General features: G+C 40.0%; 1 protein-coding gene across 3 annotated transcripts in view; it reads right to left on the bottom strand.

Moving 5' to 3' along the window:
• Positions 1-175: 175 nt before the first annotated feature.
• The window catches only part of LOC111848065 (copine-2-like), a 33,054-nt gene continuing 10,048 nt past the window's right edge, over positions 176-23,181 (bottom strand). For 2 of the 3 annotated variants that reach the window (XM_023819781.2, XM_023819782.2), the window contains exons 2-16: positions 20,482-20,643; positions 19,799-19,978; positions 19,611-19,685; positions 18,424-18,495; positions 18,261-18,344; positions 17,045-17,134; positions 16,758-16,856; positions 15,033-15,119; positions 14,612-14,671; positions 4,427-4,560; positions 3,051-3,105; positions 2,720-2,771; positions 2,491-2,624; positions 1,658-1,894; positions 176-1,048 (exon numbers count right to left, since the gene is read on the bottom strand). In XM_023819781.2, coding sequence (XP_023675549.2) covers positions 941-1,048; positions 1,658-1,894; positions 2,491-2,624; positions 2,720-2,771; positions 3,051-3,105; positions 4,427-4,560; positions 14,612-14,671; positions 15,033-15,119; positions 16,758-16,856; positions 17,045-17,134; positions 18,261-18,344; positions 18,424-18,495; positions 19,611-19,685; positions 19,799-19,978; positions 20,482-20,637 — 1,623 coding nt within the window. In that variant the 5' untranslated portion in view covers positions 20,638-20,643 and the 3' untranslated portion in view covers positions 176-940. The remainder of the gene's footprint in view (positions 1,049-1,657; positions 1,895-2,490; positions 2,625-2,719; positions 2,772-3,050; positions 3,106-4,426; positions 4,561-14,611; positions 14,672-15,032; positions 15,120-16,757; positions 16,857-17,044; positions 17,135-18,260; positions 18,345-18,423; positions 18,496-19,610; positions 19,686-19,798; positions 19,979-20,481; positions 20,644-23,181) is intronic. The other variant, XM_023819784.2, reaches the window with a different exon arrangement.

The following is a 23,181-nucleotide window of genomic DNA, read 5'->3' as shown; positions in this document are numbered from 1 at the left end:
AATGAAAACAAACGGTTTGAACCTCACATTTTTCTGTCTGGTGGTCTTAGCTGTCCCAGACAAGTGCACTTGGGCTCTTTTGTCCTAGAGTTTTCACTCATGTTCAACCACAGGTACAATGAAAGTCAATGGGCATCCTGCAGTAACAGTGGCAATGTACAAAACAAACAGGATATCTTTGAAGAGATGCCTGGTTTATGTCAGAAGTTACATGGTTCTCCTCCATCAATGGTCATTAGGACAGCTCCATAAATTTCTCTCCCCAACTTAAATCACCAGTCTCAGATGTAAACGACACATTCCATTTCTCTCTAAAACATCCAAGAGACTCTCTAACTTTGCTCTCCACACATAATGCTTATATAAAATATGGCATCCAGTTTGTTAGTTTATTCACCTGAGAGTAAAAAGAAAAGCCACACTGTATAAAACAATTAACGTAAAACCTTGACAAGGCACACTAATAGATTTCATTACAGTTCACCACGTAAAATACATTGCAATGATACAATAGCAATAAACAGCTTTTATAAGCTAAAACAAGCTAAACCATATATAGTAGCAGGAGTAATAATAATAAAAAAGAAATATTACATATTACAAAGTTACATTCAATACTATTTTGTCATTTGTTTCTGCTGCTCAGCCAGTGAAAATCAAGTAGTGTCCATGTCTTCTAAAAATCCTGGTTTTCGGAGTGTGAAGGCAGGAAAATCCTCCACGTGGTTATCTGGTACCTGGAAGGGGGTCTGTAGCCTATCTCGGGAAAATCAGGGCACAAGGCAGGGGTACGCCCTGGGCGCCAGTCCAGGAGAGGAAGGAAAAATAAGAAAACCAATGTAAATACAAACATGTTTTGTAAAAGTCTATTGCTGCGTTCATTTTGTTTGTAAACAGTGAAGGAATGTTGGCAGCCAGCAGGCGGCTCAATGCAGCCGCTTTACTCAGCAGCCCAGTTGCTAGGCGACAGATTCCTCTGTTTGAAGTACTCTGTGACCTGCTGGGGCAGCTCTGCCAGCACAGATTTGGCTAACGTTTCCTTCGGAGCCTGTAACAAAAAACAGAAGTTTTCCTAGCTATTTTTCCATCTACAACGCTAAGCATTACTGACATGATTGTGTTGGACAAATATACGGTTATAGTGGAGGGGTTGAGGACCTACAGATTATAGCCATAGGATGAATCTCAATATGCGTATTTGACCGTTCTTGTGTACCCGTTTTACGTCATCTTCTATTGCCAAACACCAGTTCCAATACTAAGAACACAAGTGCACAAGGACGGCAAACATCCCTGGATGCTGGTCTTGCTCCGCCCCAAATATCAAGGATTGGTTGCATCCTTGCCAAACAAGAGCAATTCCATAATTCACTGCACTCCAAGTTCTTCTTGGAAGGCAAGTTAGCAAGACCAGTCTTGCCAACACCACAAGTACGGTCTTTGTGGTGTTGATATTGAGATTGACCCATAGTCTTCAGGCAAGACGGTATCTGCACCGTCAGATCATGGGGTATAAATTCAGGAATGTAACAAACCAAATCACGACCCAAAAGAGAAACTGCTATTCATTAATTTTGTAACAGTATGGGATATATGATAAGCTGTGCTAGTGAGGAAATAAAAGAAAACTTCTAGTTGGTCTGAGGGAGACACTCACGTTACGGAAGTCCCGAAAGGGCACAAATTGCACAATATCTCTGACAGCAGCCTCGCCTGTGTAGGAGCGTAAGATGCTACTGTCTCCATCCAGGAACTCCATGGCAGTGAAGTCGGCGTTCCCCACGCCCACGATGATGATGGACATGGGAAGCTTGGCTGCCTGCACTATAGCATGGCGCGTCTCATCCATGTCACTGATCACACCGTCTGTGATGATGAGGAGGGTGAAGTACTGCTACAGAGAGGGGACACACTCTTTAGGGGGCACTGTATAACTAACCCGGATTTACACTGTCATTAGAGCAGACAGAAAAAAGAACATACCACAAGGATTTTTGTATTCCATCTTAAAAAACTGATCTTAAAGCATTTAGCATAAGTAATTAGAATTAGGGATCAAGAAACAATAACAATCAATCTATACATCTAATTAGATATCCACTTCAGTGGTATGGAGGCTGCCCAATTTTGATCCATGACTCTTCATGTAATGGTGCTGTACTCAAAACTGTAAAGACAACTTGGCAGCGTGGATATCAGTCTTGCCAACTCACCCAAGCCAGCATAGAACAACCGGTTTATTATTGGTGGCTCTCCACTCACAACACAGAACATGCATTGTGTTCCTGATTAACCAGGATTATAATGCTTCCTATAGTATCGCTTCTAATAGTCTAGTACAGCAACTGCCATGCCGTAAAATGGTGACATCACTGACTACAGCCATAACCTTAACCAAAACATTCTACAATCCCAGCTCTAACTACAATAATATGCTTTATTACTCATATGCTTTATAATCATGGTATTCTCCACACCCTCCATACCCACCGCAGCTGTCTTCTGGTCCTGGGCCTGGGCAGCAAATCGAGCCACGTGATTAATGATGGGAGAAAAGTTGGTGGGTCCATAAAATCGGATGTGGGGCAAGCAGGCGGAGTAGGCTTGTGCGATTCCTTCTACTCCTTATACCACAGGAAGCAGGGAAAAATGTTTGTTCAGATATCAGGTGAGTCTAGACTGCTTGGTCATGCTACTTTGTGTAACCCTTGCATCTTACCTGTGCAGAAAGGGTTGGAGGGGTTGAAGTTGATGGCAAACTCATGTGACAGCTGTAGGGGGAAAAGGAAAGCCTTTTGACTTCATAAGAAAACTGGTTGCCAATGTAAATCTATTCAAGGCGACCAAGTCTACCAGAGAGCTAAAAGTTACTTTTTTTTTGCCAAGTACAGTGCAGGTCACTCTGTTGTTTGCAAATACTAGTGTTATAAAATATGTCATGCTTGTTTTCTTCTGCTGACAAAACTCTGGCATTCACTTCAGACATGTTCACCTACAGCAATATCTCTGTTGGTAGCGTATTAGAGTAACAGCCCAGGAATCTGACTGACCTTCCAGTCGGGTGGCAGCAGGGCTCCAAATCCCAGTGCAGGGAACATCTTGTCCCTGATGAGAGGAAGGAACATAGGGCGGCTGTACTTAGGGGCAATATCAACTTCATCTGACAATGATGTTTACATATTCTCCTAATTATGCTACTAACAAAACAACAATGCTGTCTAATATGAGTGGAAAAGGAGACTCGATATATAAATGTTGTGCTTGTAGAATAGTGTTAGCACAGCTGTGGTGTTTGTGTAGATCAGGGGTATTCAACTAAAATTTAAAGAGGTCCAGTTAGAGAAAATTTCTTGAAGCAAAGGTCCGGAATATCATAATGTCTAACTATTTAGTGTGATATATATTTAAGTAGCCTATTAGTTGCATCAACATTGCATTTAATCAGTACCTGACTGTCAATTCAAATTAATTCAGTACAATTCAAAAACGTTTTGACAATATTTATTGTCACGTGACATAAAACTTCGGCCAGCTGACTGGAGTGAGATGGTCAGTTCGAGATGTCTGCACACACATGTAACAATTCTTACCTTGTAAATAGTCTGCTTTTGTATTTAACCGTGTAAATACACCTTTGACGTAGCTAATTTTAGGTTTTATAATGGAATAATATAGATTTGTCGTAAGATTTCCAGCGTGAGTCTGAAAGCGTGAGTGTCATGCCAAATGCTTGAGATTACGCAGCCATGAAAACGTACATTTTTTGTTTCACCTGAGTTTATTTATATAACAGATAACATTATTTTATATATATGTTAAAAAGCAGAAACTTCAACGAACATGAAATCAACAATAAACTACGTCTATTTATCCAACATATTATATATAATACATACTGTATTTAAAAACTTTTCAGCTGTATGATTTCAGGACAGACCAGTCACTCTGTTAGGAACATTACGGCTTTTTGGTTGCAAGTTTTAGCTTTGCTGCTGCTATTAACACTAATGGCACATTAGCACAGACAAAGGGCTGCAGGAGACGAACTACGTCTAGCTTGGCGGTTAAAGGTGTTTGCCGTTCATTGGCGTGGGAAATGGCGGTTCTACTGCTAAACCACTACCGAAAAGACTACAAAAGCTGCGCCGGTTAAAATAGAAGCGTCAGGTTTTAAATAATAATATTTTGGCTATCGGTCCGGGTCCGTATAGGACAACTTCTGGGTCCGGACCAGGACTGCGGTCCGCCTGTTAGTGACCTCTGGTGTAGATCATCCAGTCTCTGGTGAATGTTTGAGATTTGATGTTGTCTTTTGGCTTATTCTGGTGTGTTTGTAACATGTCCCCCGTGTGGTCTGTCCATTTATAATGTATGTTTTAGGCAATTTTTTTTTAAAATCCACGGAGTGTTTAATCGACACACTTACGAATCGTAGTCCTGTATGATCTGGCCCACAGCCCAGATGGCGTCCAGGTACTCATTGTTACCCAGGGGGTTGATGTAGTGCAGGGAGTAGGGCTCTCTGGGGTTACCATTTGAGGCTGTGAAGTCTATGCCCACCTGAAAGATATAGTGCAAGACAGGGGGACAAATCGCAGCCACATGAACACATCAAACACACCATTGAGGTATTCATGACCCTATATTATAGGGATGGACTCCATAGAGAACTGTGACCAGTGGTGTGGTAGAGGGGTATGAGTATGCTTATAATGCAGTATCCTTGGCCAAAGGTCAATGATTGACTTCGTTGTGTCATCTAAATTAAGAACAAGCATTCTGCATACTCAGATGAAGGGAGGGCCTTTACTATTAACCAATCACCACTTTGCTGGATTTGACACTAAGGGAGAAAGCCCACCCATGTGGAAAAAAATGCATGATTCATATGAAGTCATCAAGCATTTGTCTTATTCTAATTATATATGCCAATGCATGATGTTTTTTATATGTTCGCTGCAAGTCAGTGTTTTTTCTTGTGTGGTTATGGCCACTTTCATACCACAGAACACAACTGATATGTAATTCACTAAAGGGAAAAGCCTATAGGAAAAATATAAAACTTTTACGTGAACATTACCATATATGATACATAAGAACATAAGAACTATACAAACGAGAGGAGGCCATTCAGCCCATCGAGCTCGCTTGGGGAGAACTTAACTAATAGCTCAGAGTTGTTAAAATCTTATCTAGCTCTGATTTAAAGGAACCCAAGGATTCAGCTTGCACTACATTATCAGGAAGACTATTCCATACTCTGACTACATGCTGTGTAATGAAGTGCTTCCTTAAATCCAGTTTGAAATGTTCTCCCGCTAATTTCCACTTATGGCCACGAGTTCTTGTATTTGAACTAATGCTGAAGTAACTATTTGGTTGAACAGCATCCAAACCTGTTAGAATCTTATAGACCTGGATCATGTCCCCCCTCAGTCTCCTTTGCTTGAGGCTGAACAGATTTAGCTCAACTAACCTTTCCTCGTATGACATTCCTCTAAGACCAGGAATCATTCTTGTGGCCCTACGCTGCACCTTTTCTAAGGCCACAATGTCCTTTTTAAGATATGGTGACCAAACCTGCACACAATATTCTAGGTGAGGTCTCACCAAGGAATTGTATAATCTTAGCATTACCTCCCTTGACTTAAACTCCACACACCTGGAGATATACCCCAACATCCTATTGGCCTTTTTTATTGCTTCCCCGCACTGGCGAGAATGAGACATGGAAGCATCAACATACACACCAAGGTCTTTCTCATAATCAGCTACCTTTATTTCAGTAGGTCCCATAAAATACCTGTACTTCATATTTCTGCTCCCTACATGGAGTACCTTACATTTGTCTATGTTAAATTTCATCTGTCAGGTATCGGCCCAGTCACTAATTAAATCAAGATCCCGCTGTAGCTGCTGAGCCGCTAGTTCAGTATCTGCTACACCACCCACCTTTTGTCATCTGCAAATTTCACCAGTTTACTGTATATATTGGTGTCTATATCATTTATGTAAATTAGGAACAATAGTGGTCCTTAAATTGAACCCTGCGGTACCCCACTATGAACGCAGGCCCACTGTGACATTGTGCCTCTTATAACTACTCGCTGCTTCCTATCTGTTAACCAGTTATCAATCCAGGTCGCTACAGTTCCTAAAATACCTGTCGCTTCGAGTTTAAGTAAGAGCCTCTTGTAGGGGTCAACATCAAAAGCCTTTTGGAAATCTAAGTAGATGACATCATAGGCCTTCTTATCATCATCTTCCTGAGTAGCTTCCTCAAAAAACTCCAACAGATTTGTTAAACAGGATCTACCTCTCCTAAATCCATGCTGGCTATCCCTCAAAATGTTATTTGAGTCCAGGTAATCTACCATTTTCTCTTTGATTATAGCCTCCATAACTTTACCAGTTATACAAGTTAGACTGATTGGCCTATAGTTTGACAAATTACTTCTATCCCCTTTTTTGAAAAATAATATCCATCATCTCTTTTAACACTATAGGTAAGATGCCATCAGGGCCCTGTAATTTATTTATTTTGAGCTTAGCTAGGCTTTGCAAAACATCAGCTTCAGTTATATCTATTTTAGTTAACTGAAGCTGATGTTTTGCAAAGCCTAGCTAAGCTTTAGTAATAATCACATGTTTATTGCTTGTTGTTTCTTAATAAAATATTATGTTGCTTTTATATCATTCTAATGAAAGACATGTATGATCTCTGTATGTTCAGTTGGTTTAATTAGACATGAAAAAAATCATGTTATGTTCTCAGAAGACAACGTGAATGCATCAACTGAAAAATAATTTTTCCTTTTCAAATACTCATTCTAGTTGTGTGGAATCATTGTCCATGATTGTCCATGAGTTAATTTAAAGAATTTTAATAAAAACTAATACTGACAAAGCATTCATTTAATATGCATTGTACATCAATGTTGAACTTGCATGTATGACACAATAATAATTTAATATATATTTTATATGAAGACAGGACATACATGTGGGCAGTGGTGGCTTGATGGTTAGGGTAGCACACTTGTAATTGAAAAATTGCAGGTTCGAATCCCCCACCAACAAGTCACCACTGAGGTACCCTGCGCAAGGTACCATCCCCAAGCACTGCTCCCCGGGCGCTGAATTAGCTGCCCCCTGCTATGTCACGAAAGTCACATATGGGTCAAATGCAGAGGACATATTTCATTGTTGCGCACTGTGTGCTGTGGTGTGTTGACACTGATCACTTAATTCTAAATGACTAATAACATTTAATATGTATTGTACATGAATATAGGATTAATGTTTTACAGTACATGTATAGTTTCATGTATTTTACATGAATAAAGCACATATATGTCTCACACATTAAGTTAAGAGTTTATATGCGAGTGAATGGTATGTGTGTGAGTGTGCCCTGCGATGGGTTGGCACCCCATCATTGGTTGTTCCCTGCCATTCACCCATAGGCTCTGGACCCCCATGACCCTGAATAGGACAAGCGGTTACAGGAAATGGATGGATGAATAGATGGATGGATAAAGACCATATGATTTGGGTAAAATCCATTAAAGTCATGTTATTTGTAAAAATAAAATAAAATAAAATACTTCCATATGGGTAGGCTGTTCAACTAGACTCACGGTTTTCTGGTCAATCTATGTTGCTATCCTTACCTATAGTCATGAGCTGTGGGTGATGACTTAGAGCCGCGATATGCTTCATGCGAGGCGATGCATACTGCATAGGCAGCTCAAGCAGCGTGCTGTCTGTACTTGCACGCCTACTTTACGTCTATCTGGTGGATTAAAGGTCATGTCCACCAGGGGGCAGTGCGAGAAAACGCTCTTTGTCGGATCCGTTTCCGGTCTCACTTGTTTTGTATCAGGTTGTGACTGGAAATTATGTACAGTCGCTGCCTCCATAGCGATCGAGTTGGTAATTTTTTAACACTACCGCAGCATTTTCTGTATTCTAAACCCTACGCCACATCACGCGGGTGCACCAAAATGTAATGTCACAAGGGTCAAAACGTGTTAATTTTTTTGCCTTAACATGCTCAAAATTGGCATGTTAACGTGCACATATGGTAAGTTTTAACGCATAATAATGTGTAAACGCGTTCAGATTGTGCGTATTAATGGGTAATGGCATGTTAACACCTACAAAATGTGCGTGTCAACGTGTCAATTTCAGCTGTGTTAACCTGCCGTGGTTGGTCGTGTTATCGCGTCCAGAAATTGCGCGTTAACACGTTTGTGTGTTACCTTGTCATTGTTACCATGTCGGGCTCTGCCGACTTTAAATTTACACGGGGTACTGCAAACTCAGTTCTGTTCTCTTATATTTGTATTTGCAACTGCATTTTTGCAAAGCATTTCCATAGAACATACATCAGGCACATTTATTTATACAGCACATTTAAATGCAACAGTTGTACCAAACTATATACTTTCCAGTCGATGTGAATCAATTTACAATAAAAATAAACAAGAATAAAGTAAGAAATTAAACTGACACCGAACATCGAAAAACCTTACATATGAATAATAAAAGAATAAAACCACCAAAACAATGAAAAGAACAACAGATTACAATTTATAGGCTATCAAAAACAGCGTAACCTCGGGCTGAGTGAAAGCACAAATAAATGCCTAATTTCAGATTGAAATAATTCAACTAACAGAATGCATCACCAAATTAAAACCCAAGAAAAGCCACTGTATAAAAATCAGTTTTCAATCTAGTGTCCAAGCAGTCAGCATATCTAACATTTACACAAAGAGCCTGTAATAGCTAGGTCCCGCCGATGTGGGCAGAGCGAAATAGGACGCTCCTGCCTACCTCTCCAAAATAATGTGGAAGCTGTCACTCCTTTCTTTTATTATTTCACAGGGCGGATATGATTACAATATCCCAAACTAACCAATTCAAAATAAGTCTAAACAAATCAAAATTAACTGATTAGTGAATAAGTGTCACACAGGGGCTGGCACAGCCTCAAGGAAGCCCTTTATCTTTTCTTAAGTGTCCTTTTGCACAGAGATACTCTTATTCTTACACAATATTAAATAGGGCAACTATTTGTAACAGTACATTTTTTTAAACATTTTATATATGTTAAAATCGTTCCTGTATTTGTTTGTATATTTGAAAATATAAGTATGATAAAGTAACAATATGTTGTTCTAAATATGATTTGAAAATACAACTGATAAGAAGAACACAGGAATGGACAGAAAAAGCCCTGTCATGTATATAGAGGTTGAGGTACACTCTGTTAGTATAAATTGGTAGAGTGTAGTGTCCCCAAAACCCAATGAGAATTGTGCACACTGGCAACATCACACAAACATGTTAACGCAACGTTTTTGGACATCTAAAGGCGACCATGTATGGTATATTAACGTGCTCAGAGCTGACATATTAATGTGTATATTCTGAACGTGTTTACACGTTATTACGCATTACCATGTTCAGAATGTACACATTTACATGTCAATTTTGACCGTGGTAAGGCAAGAACAGCGAATACGTTTTGACCCGTTTGGCTTTCCATACACCTACGAGGCGTGGAATGAACGCATAAAATCCGCGGCGGCCAAGACTTGTACGCGTATGCATTGTGAGCGTCAAGAATCAGCCCTAAGAGGACAAATGGCTGAAATGAGGTTGGTTGGTTGGCTCCTAAGGAGGTCATCCCAGGCATGTCCCACTTGCTTGATGTGCTACAAACTATGATGATGATCAGGAAAAGTGGTCTGAAGATGGATGGATGCATGCATGCATGGATGGAAGGATGAATGGATGGATGTGCATGCACCTAAATACTGTCATGTTTTATCCCATCAGATTTATAGACCTTTTCTGAACACAGATGGTTACTATAGCAACCCATTCCTTCTGACCATCATTTTGGAAGAAACAGGGGCTATATATAGAATTTGCTCACTGATCTAGGACAATGTCAGAGCTTTAGAACCATATATATAAAAGCATAATTATGTGAATGTGAGTAAACAATAAATTACTGTCATGCAAAAATACAGAAACACAGAAATAGGCTTGCATTTCAGGAGCAGCTAGTAAGCAGCTGTCCCTCTTGGTAAGCTGCCATGACAGGGTATGAAGTACCAAGTACATCAAGGAAGCTAAAGATATGCTGTCTGGAGCCTTTAACTCCTATCAGGGTCACCCATTGAAAACAGGTCATCGCTAAGGTCCCAGACCAGGCCTACCAAGGCCAACCGTGACACTGGACTGTGTGGTGACAATCACATACATCTAAAACTCTTACAACAGCATTTAGAAAGCCAGCGAAGATGATAGACATTGTAAAATAAAGGAATAAATGATATCATTGCCAAAGGGGCTGGAGATAAAGCTTGCCCACTCACCTGAGAGTGAGTACAAGAACCTGAACACTAGCCCACTGGCTAGTATAAATAAATAGGACAAGGGGGGGAAAATCATTCTGGCACAGGTATGTAGATGCTGCTTGTCTAAAAATTCTCAGGGGTAATGACGTTTCAGATTCGTCCCAGTTAGCCAATCAACTCGAACGGCCTGTTATGATGGTTTTAGCGTTAGATCCTCCACAGGGATATCAAAGTTAATGCATTAGCATTCATTTTAAAGTCATAACGTGTTACTATTTACTTGATTGTGTTAATGCATACGTTTATTTTAATAGCCCAATGGGAGAACAGTACGAGCAAAGATTTTTAATAGAGACGTACAGTATTCCTGCCTAGTTGTAAACAGAATCCCAGAATTCATACATAAAATCAAAACTTTCAGTTAGCATCTCACATGAAAGGGAGGGGATGGAGGGGAAGGGTAAGGAAACATTGTTATTTGGTTCATTTCATTGAAAAAATGTCAGATATCTCAGAGGATAAAAATACCATGATTTGCAATATTTTATTATATTTTGTTGAAGGCTAATAGTTTAATGAGGAAATTTCCCATTACTTTCAGTGGTTGCCTGGGTTCTGTTTTTAGAGCAATTTGCCAAATAGGTTTTAGATTTAGACATATGCAGTTTTTTAAAGCAATGTCATTAGCTCAGTTTAAAAAGGAGTCTGTTGATGGACATAATGGAGTGAAACACATTTATGTCATAACTGCTTTATTTGATCCATGCAATACCGATATAGGCAACATTTATTTTTGTCTTTATTCTGAGACTTCTGTTTGGAATAAATAAAATTCTACACTGAATATACAAATTATAAAATCTTTTTTGATATATGTGATTAATCAGTTAAAAATAATATAATATGACAGCCATTATTCTCCATTTTCCACAGTGAAGAATTAATAGAGATATTAGCAAGCTAGATCGGAAAGAAAAACTGAAAAAAAGTGAAAGGTGCACTGCCTTGACCATGAAAAACTATGCAGTTTACTCACAGAAATGGGTTTACCAGAGCAGCTCTTTATTCTTATGAAGACCAGTATGCAAACCATCACTAAACCCATTCGACTTGTACATAGATGCTGGGATGGATTGTGGACTCAACCTTGGAAGAAACATCAATAACCTTTGATTTGCTAATTATATTTAACAATAATAATAATAATACATTTTATTTATATAGCGCTTTTACAAGAACTCAAAGACGCCTTACAGAGAAAGTACACAGAAAACAGGTTACACATTATGCATATGGAAGATTGAATGCCTGAGCAAAAAGAAAGGTTTTTAGCTTGGTTTTAAAATCTGAAACAGAGGTTGATAAACGGATGGTAGTACGGTCACCATAGCTATGTAATTTGGAAGGGGGGATGAAGAGAGAGCCAGTAGAGGAAGATCTAAGGCTGTGGGGAGGCTGGTAGGGTAGAAGCAAATCAGTAAGATATGGGGGACTTTGATTATTAAGAGCCTTAAATGTCAGAAGCAGCATTTTGAAATGAATGCGCTCTTTTATAGGGAGCCAGTGCAGGCTCTGCAGAATGGGTGTGATGTGTTGATAGGAACGGGTGTGAGTAAGGAGGGGGGCAGCAGAGTTCTGAACTATCTGAAGTTTATGAAGAGATTTAGCGGAGATACCAGCAAGTAGTGAGTTACAGTAGTCAAGACGGCTAGAGATAAAGGCATGAATGAGGGACTCGGCAGCAGATTTTGAAAGGTATGGCCTGATACGGGCGATGTTATGGAGGGGAAAGTAAGCTGTTTTTACTATGGCACGTAGGTCTGCGTCAAACGAGAGGGATGGGTCAAAGGTGACACCAAGATTTCAGACTAGAGGAGATGGAGAGATGGTAGTGTGATCCAATTTGAGGGTTATCGGGCTAGTTTTGCTAAGTATGGATTTTGTCCCAAAGACAATTAGTTCAGTCTTATCGCTATTGAGTTTTAAAAAATTTTGGCTCATCCATAATTTGACTTCAGAGAGGCAGGATTCTATATGTGCAAGTGGGAGGGTGTTTATGGAGCTGGAGCTAACATAGATCTGGGTGTCGTCGGTGTAAAGATGAAAATTTAGATTAAAGTGGCGAATAATCTGGCCTAGAGGTTGAATGTAAATGATGAAGAGCAGTGGCCCCAGGACAGAGCCCTGGGGAACGCCACGTGTGACAGCTGACAGCTATTACAGGGTTCCACTCTTTTTAAGGAATCATTTTCCAGGAGCTTTTTCCGGAAATTCATGACAGGATCTGGTCTTACAGTCATACACTTTAGTCGCAGGCTTAACGCCATTTTAATTTCTCTTTGATTATGCAGGGACTTAGTGTCACCGATATGCTAAATTACATAAAGGCAACACCAATTAATGCATTGATGTATAATGGAGTTGTTTGATCTCTTTTTATTACACACTGTTTTAAACTGCAAAACTCTTTTAAATAAATAAATGCCACTTGGATTGTGGAAAACTATCCAAACACTGGCATATACTGAGCAATTATTAGCCATTATGTTCAGTATAGAGCTGTTGATCACACCACGAAATAGGCTACCATAGTGACCTAATTTCAGTAAAAGTTACTTGCATAATGCATATTACATTTTATGTCATTGTTTATATCAAATACATTTATGTACAATATTTGTATTAAACAAAACTGCATAAAGCAAATTTATTGCCTATATCATGTGTATGATACCTATAGCACTAATATATGCAACAATTGGCACGAGACAAAACAGAAAGTCAGAGATAACTGGTAGCTTTCCTGGGAATACAGCAGCTGTAGAATTTGCATAAGTCAGTGACAAAGATTATAATAAAGAACTTATCTTTGTGGGAAAAGAAGCTAAATGCATCCATTTTAAATCATGATAGCCTTGCCATCAATTCCTGAGTTGAAAACTTGGTTAAACTAGAAAGAATACTAGGAACAAAGGATAACAGCCTGAACTCCAGTATACTGGAAAAAAACAAACAATCTATAAGTCACTGAAGTGTAACCTATGAAAAAGGCATCTGGTGTAGGCTTAGGTTTAGAAACAATACTGGTGTTGCTCTACCAACACCTCTGAAGATGCTCCTTGAGGTCTGATAAAACTGCATCCAGACCGATGACCTCTTTCTTTTTTTCAGCAACACTTTTATGATAGGCATTAGATTTTATCTAGATAATGGAATAGATATTAGATAATGGAAGCTAGCTAGAAGAAGAAGTTGAGCCAGGTGCTGTTAAGCGTGTTCAGTTGTGCAAATAAACGGCACAAGCCAAGTAATATTTATTGTGTGGTGATTGCTTGGCTGCAAGGATATCACACGAACCTACACAAACACACAAGCACAGGCATTTAGATGTAGGCTTCAAGTAGCCTAAGCCCCATTTGTTTTAAATGAAAGCAGAAGTCTAATTCTTTTTTAAGACTGTTATCGTGTTCGTGCTGTCTTAGGTTTGGTTTACTGAATTTATTTGCTTAACAGTGGGACCAGGTAGGCCTACAAAATGATTTTAGATCGATTACCGTCATTAGACAATTAGCACTATGCTAACACCTAATGGGAATTGCCATTAACAGGCTAACAGAAATTAGCATCGGCAATTTATTTAACATGTTTAACATGCAACCTGGGTCCACATCAGACAGTATGATGTAACAAAACTGTCAGTTGCACCATATGCACTGTGGTCATACTTACAGTCATGCACTCAGCAGAAATTTCAAGTGATGAACTTATGTTGTCTTGTTCTCCTGTCAGCTACTGACAAGCTAGAGCAACGAGGGTCAAAACTCAAATATAATTGCCTATACATGTCTCAGTAGGTGGAGACATTGCGCAGCAGAGGGCACGACCTAGCTCAGCTGCCATCATATCTAGACTTACGAACAGCGAGCTGTTTCAAACAGAAAAATTAAAAAGCAAAAACAGAAATAAAATTCCAGGACAAGAAAGATTATTTACAGGTCATCTGGCCATTTATATCAGTTTCCAGGTCATGTCAATGACTGGAAAATAACTCTCAAAATTTTCAGGTTTTCCAGGACGCGTGGGAACCCTGTATTTATATCGAAAATGAAAATATTTATAAGAAAATTTCTAGAACAGACTGAAAAGATGGGAGTACAGCTTTTGTAGAAAACAAAAAATTACAACCCGAGAAACAGCAGCTAAGATTAGCCCTGATCTTTTTAACATGTACTTACAGTGAACATGAGCTGGCAGCCACCGAGAATGTAGTCCAGGAAGGAATAGTTTCTGGAGATCTGAGGATGCACACAGAAAGAGGGTCAGGAAATTGCCCAACAGGGAGCACGTTCTGAAGCAATGCCCTCTGCCAGCACATCAAAAACAAGGGCTGGCATTGCATAGCATCACAATCATGGCTTGTTATCTTGGGATGATGAAGAACTCCATGACCCATCCATTACTAATGGGGTCTGGAGAGAATCAGTTCAAATCTGACCACCTGAGTGGTTCAGTAAGCAAATTAAGTTAAAGAAACAAGTAACATGCCTCATGTCACTAAACTCCAATTCATATATATTTTACGGGGTAGCTATGATTTAAAACTGAAGGCCTATAATGAGATAAGCATATCCATGTGCTATAGCTGTGTATGATTACCTTGCATGACTTCAAAATGATGACACCTGAGTTTTTATAGTTCTTCTTTCTCTTCTGCTTCTTGGGATTGATGCATTCAAACTCAACCTAAAGGCACCCAGCAATATTCAGAATGCAGTTAGCAAGGAACCTGGAATTCAGTGTTTTTAACCCCTTATAGGAAGGCCCCATCTTTTCAAGAGTGAGTGTGCATCAGTTTTGGGAATGTTATACAACTAAAATAATATGAACCATATGGTTTTACAAGACCACTGTGTCATGAATAAACATTAAAAATGTAGAAATTTAGAGCAATTCACAAAATATCACCAATGACCATAATGAAAAATAAGATCAAATGAAAGTTTGCATTCATTGGTATGTAGACAAGAAGCCTTTACTGAAAAAAAAAACTAGAGAAATATTTCTAAAATTGATCTTTTAGTCACAATGAAAGGGCACATGTTTGGCAAATGTGCCACACCTCCCACCATCAAATTAGTCATCCCAATTGTCAGGTATAGTGCTGGTGTCATGATCTGGTGCTTGATTTATTTCTCTGGATCTAGATGACTCAACATCACTAAGGTAGCCATGAATCCTTGAAGGAGAATCATTGCACAGAATGTGATGTTATCAGTCTGTCAACTAAAGCTGGGAATAAAGTGGACTGTTTCCAAAAAACTACAAAAGAATGGCTCAAGAGAATCTACCAAGGCAAAGATCTGACTGACACGATTTCCAGTCAAGATGCCCACTTTGGGACAGGGTGGGATTAACAGCATTAAGTGCCCCTGGGAAGCTGCACATATGACGTCACATCAGAAACTGAGCTGATGTATGACATCTAATAAAAATGCATCTAACATAGAGAAAACATTACACTGGCTTTTAGTGAGTGAAATATTAAAAGAACAGACAACCATATTCAATATGTCAGATGTTAAATTGCATTAACTTAAGACATTGGTTGGGGACCATGGGGTTGAGGCTTGGGGTCGTGGCAGGGTTCGCTCTGCTTGGTGCCACCTGAGGACGTGGTGCCCCTGGGCACATGCCCAAATAGCCATATGGTTAATCTGGGCAGCTCAGGTGGCAGAGTGTGGCTGAGTGGATTATGACCAGAAGGTCAGCAGTTCAAATGCAGTGGCTGGCAAAGTGATTTCGCCACTGAGATCCTGAACAAGGCCCCCAGTTGCTACAGGGATTGGCTGATCCTGCTTTCTCAATTGTACGTCACGTCAGATAAAAGCATCTGTTAAAAAACGCAATGTGAAGAGGCTGTGGCTGGATCTGACGCAGGCTGCTCTTGCCAGACATTCCGAATCTTTCGAGTGGGTGGAGCGTCCCTCAAAGAAGATGGCAGTGTGCCAACGGAAGTGCCACATACGCTGGCACACCAAGATCTTTTTGTACATTTCCTTCACTTGAGATGTTTAAACAATTAAGGTTTCAGAAAATGTAAGACTGTTTCCATTATGTATGAAAATACTGCTCATTACAAGACAATTTAGAGCCAAAGATCTGTAAAGCCTGCAGGTTGAGCCATTCTCAAGCATTGACTCATACCTCACAAGATTCGAGATATTCACTTGTATTCTGCCCACATACAGAGCTAAAGAAGATAAGGAATGATAGTGGCTAGCATTCATACAACAGATTACTGCCATCTAATTGGAGGAGACCAGCCTCACTGCGAGTTCCCAGACTGGTGTCAGAGCATAACCATCTCCATTGGACCTTCACCTCGACAGAGTTCTGAGCTTCAGCCATCCTGGCGACAGTGGTGTAGAACTCCCCGATGAAGTCATGGCCACCATCATTATCAAAGTCAGAGCAGATAACCTGGAATAATGGAGAAAAGAGTATCAGGAATAAGTATATGGTACAGTGAGGTTGCCACTCTCTACATCACCTCCCTAAAAAGTGACATATTTGACCCAAAGTGCTCAACAAAATTTTAATAATAGTATTACATTCTAGTGGCACCTGTCCTCGCAGAGGTGACATGGTACCCTGTCAAACACATCTACCTTAATACTCTTCTCCATGTCACCATTGCAGAGAGAGATGAAGGGTATCGTGAAGGGCGCCCACACGGGATCCAGGGTGTTCTTGATCACCTGCTCACAGCATATAACACAGGCCTCATCATATCTATGCAGAGTGTTGGGAAGGTTGCTTTTAAAATGTAATACGTTATAGATTACTAGTTACCCTGTTACAAATCTTTAAGTAATGTAACTATTTTATTTACTTCAAAGTAATATAATATTATATAATATATATAATTATTATATTTGTTTACTTTTCTAGCAAATAAAGCTGAAAAGTCCCAATGGCTTTAGGTAGAAGGCATTTTGGCAGAGTGAAAAGATGTAGAGCAACAAAAATAATGTTACATTCTATCTAAGCTTTTTTTTTTTTTTTACCTGAAAGAATATATTCAGATGTAACCTCTTTTTAATCACCAACAATTAATTAGCAATTGTAATTCAGTTACGCATTTTCCCCCTCAGTAACTGTAACGAATTACAGTAACATTTATTTTGTAACTTCATTACATAACACTGTTACATGTAGGTAGGTACATTGTCTATGCATGCATGTGTCTGTGTGCCTGTCTATGTATGTATGCGTGTACCTGTCTATGCATGCATGTGTGTACCTGTCTATGTATGTATGCATGTACCTGTCTATGTATGTATGTACCTGTCTATGTATGTATGCATGTACCTGTCTATGCATGCATGTGTGTACCTGTCTATGCATGCATGTGTGTACCTGTCTATGCATGCATGTGTCTGTGTGCCTGTCTATGTATGTATGCGTGTACCTGTCTATGCATGCATGTGTGTACCTATCTATGTATGTATGCATGTACCTGTCTATGTATGTATGTACCTGTCTATGTATGTATGTATGTGTATGCCTGTCTATGCATGCATGTACCTGTCTATGCATGCATGTGTATGCCTGTCTATGCATGCATGTGTGTACCTGTCTATGCATGCATGTGTATGCCTGTCTATGTATGTATGTGTGTACCTGTCTATGTATGTATGCATGTGTGTACCTGTCTATGCATGCATGTGTGTACCTGTCTATGTATGTATGCATGTGTGTACCTGTCTATGTATGTATGCATGTGTGTGCCTGTCTGTCTGCTTTGCTGCAAGTTAAATGTCCTGCCAGCATGTGCATGCACATGAAAGAGTATGTGCATACGTAAAAGAGAACAGCTCGCACCTCTGTCCGGTGGACCAGCATCCACTTCCCATCCTCTCCTTCCTTGTGGAATTCCAGATAAGGGTCCGACTTCCCAAAGAAATCCTGGAGACACATCCGGACATAAAGCTAAGTTCACAGAGGCAGCAGAGTCACACAGACAGAGTGCCGTCAGCGATCTCACCTTCTTGTCCAGTTTCCTCCCACACAGGCTGAGTGTGATTACTCTGTTGTCTGACAGTTCCTGTGCTGTTATCTGGAGGTACAATTAAAAATAATGCTTCATGTAACCATTGACACTGTGCAAAGATGAAGGCAGTATAAATAATGCAATGTGTGTAGTTCACCTCAAGTAGGTGAGCAAGTGCAAGCTTCTCACCACTCTTGTGAAACATCAAGATTTCTCTCTAAGTATAATTCCTTGTTTTATGCATTTTGGCACTGTTTTCTTCCCAACTGTTAAATTGTACCCACCTCTCTCAATTTTGATTGGCCTACACTGGCAACCTTTAAACCAGTGCCATGGTCTTCACCAATACTTCTGCCTGCATTTCCACACCCGTCTGCAGATCTGAAACTTGGACTCCGTACAAAAATCTTTTGACTCAGAAGCCTTTCGCATTCACTGAGCCCAGAGTACCACAATGTCACTCAATAACTATTCACCACTAACTCCCTTAGCACTGACGCCTTCCTTTGCCAAATGTCTTCTCTGTTGGTTTGTGGACGTGTAGCCAGAAAGCCAGACCACCACTTACGGCAAAAGGCTCAATCAAGTATTGTAAAGCCATCTGGAGGACGTTAAAAATGTTTAAGAAATCACAGCAGGGATTAAATGAAAAAATGTTGAGTCAAGCCCTTGAGATGAGTGCCAACTGCCCTAACCGGGGAGGTCTTTATCACTCATGCCATCTGACAGGAAACCATCCTGGAAAGGAGATTTAGTGACAGTGTGCTGCTGAGAGGAAGCCATGCACCACCCCAGTCACCCGTCCAACTTACGGCACAGCAGGTAGTTTCCACAAGAACATCCAGTGTCACACCAAGAGTCATTCGGTCAATAGCTCTTACCCCCAAACCAAGTTATGAGAGGATGGCATCATCCGCTTCAATGAACAAGAAAATGATCTGTGTGTGTGTGCATGTTTATAAACACTTATCTGCTGTGGACTTTTACCATCATGTGAAGACAGATGACTCCTGAAATAGCAACATTTTATGCTTTTAAAATCTACTGGAAAGAACATTTTGTCATCAATTTATTCTGCTAAGACTAAGGACTACGGTTAAATGAAAAATAGCAATATGCTGAGGTACATGCATATGTGCGCGAGCGTGCTTGTGCATATTTGCAAGCTTGCAGCTTCTTACAGTGATGGCACCCTTTCCTGCTGGTTTTCCATTAGCCAGAGTCAGAGGCCGATGCAATTTCTTACTAGAGACAATCTGTTGGTGAGAGAGACCTGATCAGTTGTGAAGAACAAATTAAGAAAAGGTGAAGAAAAAAGTAAAAGAAGAGATAGGAGAGTGAGCACAGCTAGGGAAATGGTATTGCTCACCACCCCGAGCGTGCAGGTGAAGTCTCCCAGGAAGTCATGCTCATACAATTGGTTGCTGCATTTGTCCTCATCGAACATGGCAAACTTAAGCTTCTGGATCTCCTCAAAGTGATAATCCACCTGGAACTTTACTCCAAACACGGGGTTCAGGTTGTTTAAAACTGTTTCTGTCCGCCCGATCTGCAAAACACACAGATTATTTTACACTGCTGATTTCACCTGTGCCTTACATTGAGCTGTTCTGTTTTTGTAACCCTCAGTTTGTTCAGATAGTTTCCTTTATTGCCCTCAAAGCGTCAGTCCCAAGTTTGATTCAACCCCACAGAATTTTGTATCATATTGATGCCCAACTCTGATCCATCTAGTCTTTATAACAGTCCCTCTAATCCATGCAAAATCCCCCATCCTGTTTGCTGCTCACATACATAGATGCATACAAACACAGATGGAAATACTCACAGGCAAAGGCACATACTGGCATTCACATGGCACAGATAAATGTATATAATCAATTAAGAGCTGAATGAGAACACTATAGTAACCCCCAGGCTGGACATGCTATAAGACATAGCAACAGGCCCCCTGGTCTTCACGTCCCACTGTCCACCAGTGCTCCCCCCACAGGCCATCACCATACCCATTTTATACCCATACCCACATTATCCCCCCCTTGCCATTCTCACCTCCACCCATTTGCCATCCACCTCCAAGAAGAGCACACAGAAAGGGTCTGACTTGGAGGTGACATCTCGATCTAGGAGGTTACTGCCGCAGACGGACAGCTCCACTTTGGTAACACAGCACTGAGGACCCAGTGCAGATCCAAGTGTGTAGGCCATGTGACACTGGAAAAAACATAGGGAACAATCAGATCTTTGGTTACCACTTTTATCACATATCAGTTTATATGCATAATTATGGTTGTTTTTCTGATTACATTTTGATCATAACAGCTAGTAATTATTGTCGCCGATTACAGGTGATAAGTCAATTCCACAATTCCAGGTAGACATGAATCACCCAAACTGGACAATTCCATTTGAAATTACTTTTGACAGCAGTAGTATTATACAGTGGCAGTGAATCATGCAAAGTAGGAGCATATATTGACAATTTCCTGAACCCATCCTCCATAAAGCAAACAAGTTAAAAGTGAAAAGAGCTCTTGTATCGGAATTGTTATCGGCAGTTGTGTATCAGAATCAGATCGGAACTGAAAAAACGTGGATCGCCCATCTCTACTGAAAACAGAGCCTTTCAAAGGCTGAGTATATGTTTACTGACATTGCCGGTAAACCTGTGTGTCTTGTTTTTGGAGCTAATGTGGCTGAGGGAGAATCTCCACAACACAGAACCTTATACCCCAAACAAAAACGAACTTGTTGCCAAGAAAAGATGCCAAGCATCCAGCTCTGACAGAATGGCATAAGAGCAAAGAAAATGGAATATTTTGAATTATTATTTTAACTTTCACTTAAAATTTATATTTTCAGTTTTTTTTGCAGCATATTCATATTTTGAATTTGTATAATTTTGACAGGAGATATTTTTATGGAGAGCAAAATATTTTAAGTTATTTTAAGTTTAAGTTGATTTATTTTGGAATAATATTGTATCCTGTCTGTTTCGATTCATATTTATGTGCAAAAAACGTAGGCTGTTCAATAAATGCTTATGCTGTTCAGCCTGCGACCTAAAGTGTGCTTTGAGTTTTGGCCCCCTGTGCGATTCAGTTTGATACCCCTGGCCTAGAGTATTTTTTAAAAACTCTGGACAAATAGTGATATAGATCAGAAGTAATATTTACTAACAGCACAAATTGGCCCACATTCCAATGGCAGATTAAACACACACTCAGAAGTAAAAAAAATCCATCGCAAACACACATTTAAATTTTAATCACAGCTTCCCAAAATTCAAAATTCCAGATACGGCACAGAAAGGCAGTATTTTGATGAAGGAACTGTGATTCTATTTAAGGGAGGGGGTACTCCAGATAATTCCTAAGGAATAAGAGGTAGAGAGGCTCTCTGGGTTAGGACTCTGTGCCTGTGATTGGAAGGTTGCCAGTTCAAATCCTGTGGTTGGCAGAGAGATTTCACCATTGGGCCCTTGAGTAAGGCCCTTAACCCAAATTGCTCCAGGTGCTGGCTGACCCTGAATTCTCAACTGTAAATAAATAAATGTCAAATGCAAATAAGGGAAACTTTAAACTGAATGCAAAAGGACAATCATAAAACATTCCTTATAATGATTACATAAAAATAAAACCATAAATTATTACTTAGAGATAAATTATATGGCGTTGAATTAGTGCCAAAACTCGCGCGCATAAAAACCACGCGCGCGTATGCGCTTGCGAGCAGAAAACCCATGCTCTCTACGCGCTCGCGTTTGCACAGCACTCGCTCGCTCGGCGTTACATTAGTGCCAAAAGTCGAACCACACGCGCGTGTGCGCTCGCCAGCTGAAAACCCGTCCTCTCTATGCGCTCGCGTCTGCACAGCACTGGCTCGCTCGACAGGATGAATTTTGACACGTTGGAGGCGGGAACAGTGGCTAATATCTCCGCTCCTTTGATAGTTTTTTTTTAATATTGACTACGATTGGCTATTTGCTGCGGTAGAAGATGAAGATAACTTGTCACTTACCGCGGTTAAGTTAGCCTCATATGGATTTTCATATTATTTTTGTCTGTAATAGTTATTCATTATTATATTGCATCCACTTAAAGTGCAATGGAGCAACAACTAAGGGGTTAATAGCTCTAAAACAAAATGCGACAGCCATGTCCTATGGAGTGTGCTTTGATCAGTGGACTCTGGGGTATAATGCACACCCCTTGGATTTTCAAGATCACTTTATATGTGACGAAATACGTAATCAAACAATTCAACTGCGGTACATTTGCTTTGTCCCACGGTGCACTGCCTAAATCATACTTTACAACTTATTTATGGATTAATTTGTGTTATCAATTAACTGTCAATATGTATGAAATCGAGCAATGGTATGTAATAAGCATACAATGTGTTAATAACTGTTAGAGAGAAAGTTAATCTGAAAATCCAAGGGGTGTGCATTGTTCCCTATAGTCCACTGATCAAAGCACACTCCATTAGATGTATAGATATAATAATGAATATCTATTACAGACAAAAATAATATGAAATATATGAGGCTAACTTAACCGCGGTCAGTGACAAGTTATCTTCATCTTCTACCGCAGCAAGTAGCCAATCGTAGTCAATATTTTAAAAAACCAAGCAAAGGAGCGGAGAAATTAGCCACTGTTCCCGCCTCGAAAGTGTCAAAATTCATCCTGTCGAGCGAGCGAGTGCTGTGCAGACGCGAGCGCGTAGATAGGGTCCAGCGAACGCGAG

Source organism: Paramormyrops kingsleyae, chromosome 11, assembly GCF_048594095.1.
Source record: "Paramormyrops kingsleyae isolate MSU_618 chromosome 11, PKINGS_0.4, whole genome shotgun sequence".
NCBI lineage: Eukaryota > Metazoa > Chordata > Actinopteri > Osteoglossiformes > Mormyridae > Paramormyrops > Paramormyrops kingsleyae.
The sequence above is the reverse complement of the archived record's forward strand: the minus strand, read 5'-3'. Positions and strand labels throughout refer to the sequence as shown.